The 6,517-nt window shown below is 39.3% G+C and overlaps 1 protein-coding gene across 1 annotated transcript in view; it reads right to left on the bottom strand.

Annotated features, from left to right (window-relative positions):
- Window positions 1–4,248: 4,248 nt before the first annotated feature.
- The window catches only part of fgf8a (fibroblast growth factor 8a), a 4,038-nt gene continuing 1,769 nt past the window's right edge, over window positions 4,249–6,517 (bottom strand). Inside the window, 3 exon segments of the mRNA XM_077613227.1 lie at window positions 4,249–4,844; window positions 4,846–5,043; window positions 5,444–5,550. Coding sequence (XP_077469353.1) covers window positions 4,731–4,844; window positions 4,846–5,043; window positions 5,444–5,550 — 419 coding nt within the window. The 3' untranslated portion in view covers window positions 4,249–4,730.

Raw genomic sequence — 6,517 nt, 5'->3', positions numbered from 1 at the left:
TTTCCTATTTTTAGTATGATGAGTTAATTTGTGTAATTACGGGAAAGGGAAAAACAAATAGTGTTCTTGATCTTAACAAGGAGGCAGTGATCATAATAGAATACCAGCTAGCATATTTGATTTTGACTGATAAGGCATTTAAATTTTCACAAACTATAGTGATGGAATAAGTAAGATTGTTGCGATTTTTGTTCATTGGGGTATTAAGCCGAACAAAATAGCCGTAAGCAAATGTTAAGCACGTGTTGAAGACAACGACAGAACACAGCAGCATACACAACAACAAAACTGAGCCGATCTCAAGAACAGTCAGCAGACGAACTGTACAAAACTAAAGGCCTACCGTGCCTACCAAAAATTTATTCCAAAATTGATCCATAAATGTCTCAACGGGATATTTGATGAACAGGTATAAATACCTATTTTAAAATTTTTGTAGGAACTGTTTAATTTGTTATTTTATTGATCTGTAAAGAACATGGGATCTCCAGAATCATCTGGAGTGACAATGGAGCTCATTTTGCAAACAGCATAGTGCAAAAGATGGCAAAACACCTAAGTAGAGCGAACAAATGGTACGATAAAACCAAGGCTTAAGAAAACCATGGGGGAGATAAATAAGCCATGGCCAGAACGCCTAACACTGGCCAAAACGTATACGAAGATAGTACCAACGAGCTCGGGATAAACACCTTTTGAGATAGTTCATGGAAGACCATTCCAACTTCCTCTATGGGAAGATGAATCATGACGAGAGACTAAGGAAGGAGAGAAACTTATCCAAAGAACATGTAAGCTGCCGTGATACTTTTGTCTATCTTGCAGGAGGTGGTGAAGCCAGGTGACTGGATCCTGATCTGAGTCATAAAAGGAAGTCCTGGTTCTCTCCACGATGGGAAGACCCATTCGTGGCCCAACTCACCAACCTCCACAGCAGCAAAGATCGCTGAAAAGTCAAAGTCGATTCATCAACCTCAGGTCAAGGTAGTTCGAGACACAGGTGACTCTTGAGTAGACTGTAAGTCGGACGGTGTCAAAACCCTTGTCCGTGAAAAACTCATCTGACGTCTACTAACCTGCCACGAGCACCCCTCACTTAACCCTGACCTCCCATAGACTTTGCACCTCTATACAGAAACCACAGTGAAAGCTGTTGCCACCCACATCACAGTTACTGGACTGTCAGTGACTGCACTGTCAGTGACAACCTGGGCGTGTCTGAACACCCCACCCACAAAGACTCAAGCTGGAAACCAAGATGGTGACATACTCCTATCACAGAGGAGAGTGAAGTGGTATGGAAAGAACAATCTGGAGAACTACTATGAAGAAGATGTGTGGTATAATTTCATGGTGTTCCAGAAAAAACTGATTGTTGCGAATGAAAGTTGTTGTGTGTAGCCGTATACCCATTTCCACAGATCCTGACATCCTGAATTCACTGGGTCGAGGCGTCACATTTAAATCTGCAGTCGTGCAGATGGTCTAAAATGCATTCCTTTTAAGGAGCGTGAACATAACAGTAAGAGATCAAAATCAGTGCAAAATCAGTGCAATTCAAACCACGTGATTCAATCTGGGGCGATGATGTTCCTGTTGACCAAAGGTTGTGGTCCACCCCCCCAGAAAATCATGTGTAAAGACATTGAGCTGTTACATGAGTGTTCATTAACCAAACTGTCAAGGCCCTACAGGGTATAGCAGATGATTTAAAAGCCTTTAGGGAAGTTGCAGGACCGATAGTCCTGGATCTGATAACAGCCAAAGATGGAGATGTGTGTGCCATGATGGGAGAACACTGCTGCACCTTCATCCCAGATGAAACCAGTACATTACTCGTGCCGTAGCTGAAATAAAGGCCCTAGTCAACACCATGGCCCAGGATCATTCAGCCGTAGGTGTATCATTGTGGTCGTGGTTAATAACCGGGTCATGATTCTCAATTCTGTTTAAAATTGCAACCTTGCGGTTTTTGCTACTGTTCTGTATTTTTTCTATGTGTGTAATCCCCTGTATGAAAGTTATGATTCAAAGCACAATCCAGCACACGCTAGTAGGTTATAGTGACACAGTATCCCCGCATGACAGACCATACTGGAGATTATCGCATTCTTTCGAAGTGTGACGAGTCCTCTATGCAAATGTGTTTGTCTTGATTTAAATATTGGGTTCGCTCATTAAGAGGGACGTAGAGGAATTTTTACCACTGATTAGATCATTTCTCGCCTCTGCCTTGACATGTGATTTTGTTATTTTCCATACCCTGTTGAGTAACTGTCAATGATATTTGTATTCTAGAACCTGGAGGGGAGGGATACAAATTGATGTTTAATGAAAATTCTTTCAAGTCACAACAGGGGGGAAATGTGAAATATGAACTGTATTCTTATATTTAATCTTGCACCCTTCTGCACTCTTATGAATTTAGTTACTAGAATAGAATTTTTACTGACACCTACAGGTCAAGGCCTGTCATCACTTTGTATATAACACACCCCTTTTCATGTTCCCACCTAAAGTTTGTCTCCGCCTAACTTCTATTAAATACCATCACCGACCGAGCGGACGGCGTATCTGGTTGGGGGACCTCGGCGTGGACGCTAGCTCTGTCCGTCCGCTGCCCCCTTCTTAGGAAGGGTGGGGGCTAGCCAAGGGGGCTAGCCAAGAACAAAGGAAGCGGACCGAGCAGCGACCATTTTGAGAGCGGTCGAGATGAGGCCTCCCTTCCAGATAACCTCCTTCGGCCGGGAGTTAAAAACTACCACGTGTTTTGCTGCTTCCTCTGTATGAAGATTATTGTCGAGGCAACCCAGCTTTGACAAGCATCTTCAAGCTCTACTGAGGGTCTCCACTGCTTCCTCCCTCAAGCCAAATTTGACTCAGCTATGTGAGAAGAAGCGCTGCCAGGTCTCTAGCAGCAAGGAGTAGGCAAGAGAAGCCGTGTTCAGAATATTTCATGTTCAATGTTCCATTCAAGTTCAGAAAGTTAAAGGTTAAAGAGCTGTTAATACAGACATTTGAAACGGAATAAAAATAATTCATTTTCTCTACTTAGTCAGCCAGTGTATATCTACTGTATGCTCATTATTATTATTTTATTTTTGTATTACTGATTGATTTATTTTTATTCATCTTTAAGTTAATTTATTTATTTATTCATTATTTGTTGTAAAAAAATAAAGATATTTGATAACATTGGAATGTTTTATCAGCGCTTTTCTTGTGGAAATCCTGATGCGGCCCAGTCTCACCCAGACTCGGCCTATATCGGCCCCCAGGTAAATTGAGTTTGAGACCCCTGCTTTAGAGTGTCTATGACGGTCATAGCAAGGAATTTATGTTATTGATATTTCATTGTTTGCCCTGTTGAATAGTTGAGAAGGACTTCTCGAAGTTGTAAAAAGAAAGGATAAAAGATGTTATGACCGTATATTGAACGGGTGTAATTGTACATTATATTTTGGGTTGTAAAGTGTTCCTAATATATATATATATATATATATATATATATATATATATATATATATATATATATATATATATATATATATATATATATATATATATACAGAAAAAGTGATCAAATCATGTTATATTTTGTCCATCAATACTTATTATTCCAAATGGTCTGTTAGCTTCCTTTCATTGCTTTTCCCGTTGGTTGCACTTCTTCCAGATGTGTTTTCATATTGAAGCATTTAACCAATCACATTTCAGCCATTATTTGTTGCCAGATCAGATCTGCCTCAAAGCCTTCACAATCAGTTCTTGCGGGCTCTGCTGCATTAAACTAGACTGTTGCTTTTGACCAATCAGATTTCGAGTTGGCAACCCCACAATGATTTTTCATAGGCGTTAGCATTTTTCTGGCTGGGACATGTCATTGCTTTCACAAACTAGTAGGCGGGCCAAAGCAGTACCCGAGGCAGCCGAGATCGCAAACTCCACCCACAATGGCCGACAGAAGCAACAACAAATGGATTCTGTTTGCTCACAAAGCTATTTTCCAGACGGACTAACAAATTACAAGTCTGATCTTTAACTTTTATCTATGGAAAATAAGATTTGCATTAGGATTAAGGAAATGATCATGAGCACAACAAATAAGATTTTATCATCAATATTTTATTACACATTTAAATAAATATTTCGTCCTTAAAATCACTTTACAGACCAAATAAAATATATTTTTAGATCTAAAAAATCAGACATACAATGGTTTAGACGACAAGGGTGCTAAACAAATAAAGAGTATGACCAGGCTGGGTTTCATTACACCTTTAACAACATTTATCCACACAACACCGAAGTAAGTGTGAAAAATCGGTGGTAATAAACTATAGCTGCCACTTGTTTTACAATTGTATTATCAGAGCATTTGCGATTAATTCTTTATGGTTTCCTTGAGCACCAGGCCCGAGTATACAAAAAGACCCCAAAAGTAAAATGGGCATTAAAAAAAAAACTCTACTAACTTACATCAATATGTTTGTGCATCTAAAAAATAACTCATTCAGTTTTTTTGAGATTTATATGAATCAGAAATTAATAGTCTGATGTACAAAAATAGATTCTCACTTTTGTCTATTTACAGTTTTCCACACCACCCCAAAAATAAAAAATAACAGAGCTACATGTTAAGATAGAAATAGTATTGCTCAGTTAAAAAGAGCAGAGGAGAGCATGGAATCTATTCTGATAAATCAGACAGTCTGTCTGCTTTCCTTCAGTCACACTACCTTTTCCAACTTCAAATCCTTAGCCCTTTCATGAGTACTTTGTACGTTTAGTCCTTTGGTTAAATGGATATTGAATGAAGTCAAAAGGACGATGTTGGCTTGGATGTGCAGGTTGCTGACCACTTGGCATTCTCTTCATAAAATGGACCTCCCGCTGGTGCTGTCGTGTCCGCGAGCCTTTCCGTGGCCGTCCTCGACGGGTGAAGGCCATGTACCATCCCTCATACCTGGCATTTCTCAGCGCCGTGTAGTTGTTCTCCAATACAATTTCAGTAAAGATACAGTCACGCCCTAGTCCATTTTTCTGCACAAATCACATGTTTGTTAATGCCTAACAATGTAAGCAGATATTAACTCATCTGTCCCCTCTATGGTCACATCAAGACACAGGCAAACTCACTAATGCCTTCTTTTCTCATTCCATAAACACAGCATGTTACACACATTACCAATGGAGGAAACAGGTCCTTTTGGGAACCAGATTTTTTTTAAATCTACCACACAGACATGAAATAATGATTTTACAGTGAAGATGACTTGAACACAGTGCTATAAGAAAATTAAACAAAATAAAAACAACAACAAATCCCCTACAAATTGTGATTGTGTCTTTCTTTTCAATAAATCTCAGTACAACTCCTTTGATTAGGTTAGCATAATCTTTAACATTTGACTCAAGATCCCACAGCAGTACAACTTCTCACCTTGCCAATGAGCTTCCCCCGCTTGTTCATGCAGATGTAGAGGCTAGTCTCGGCTCCCTTGATACGCACTCGACTTCCAAATGTGTCTGTCTCCACAATTAGTTTAGCTGACAGGTAACAAAAACACTACTGTTAGCAAACAACGTTTGAACAATGTATTGGTCCCGCTCTGAAGTATTTTAAACTAATTTCATCTGACTCCTTTGACCTGTTTGATTGCCTGAACATGACATTATGAAAATATGCAAGTAATTAACAGAAAAGCTTTTTCAAATAACACCCTCACTGTCTACATATGTAACAAAGAAACTTGTGGAATCCGTCCAGGATTTATGCATCCTCAAATTCATTCAAAAATGATATCAGGTGTTCTTTGAGTCTTTGAAAGTTATGGAGGCAGGCATATCATCCCCATGAATATATGTTTTGTAAATAAATCTGCATGGATCTCTCACATTAAGCTTTACATACTCCATTGCTCAAAAGATTTGGGTTTTCCCTTCATTGCTATTCAGTAAAATAAGATAAAGGTCTGGATCCGCGTGGAGATAAGCAAATATGTGGACAAATGCTACGTTAACAGGCTATTTTTGTTTCCTTAAATGTAGTATAAGAGGACAAAAAGTATAAACATGACTGCACAATTCATTCATTTATCAAACTGCGCATCCTCGTAAGGGTTTCAGTGGTTGCTGGAGCCTATCCCAGCCAACTTCAGGCGAATAGCAGACTACACCCCATCCTGGTAGCCAGTCAGCCGTAGGGCACGCAGAGAGACAGATGACCATTCACACTCAGCATGTAATTTACCTGTTTCATTTGTTTGTGGGGACACACTATAACTTTCTCTTTTGTTGCGAATAAATAAAAAAGTGACATTTTTTTTTCATTTAGTAGTTTAGTCCCTTTACAAGACAATTTTGGCTTTTGAAGAGAAACTATGCATAATATGTTCAGGAGGTCGAAGATAACAATTTAATGGTTCATCCAGACAGACAAGTCCTCTGGAGGATGTCCAGCACCATTCTCAGTCAAAAGGGCAATCAGCTCTTGCTATCTTTTGAAACAGCATAA

This window comes from Stigmatopora argus, chromosome 11 (assembly GCF_051989625.1).
Source record: "Stigmatopora argus isolate UIUO_Sarg chromosome 11, RoL_Sarg_1.0, whole genome shotgun sequence".
NCBI lineage: Eukaryota > Metazoa > Chordata > Actinopteri > Syngnathiformes > Syngnathidae > Stigmatopora > Stigmatopora argus.
This window is presented reverse-complemented; position numbering and strand designations above follow the sequence as displayed.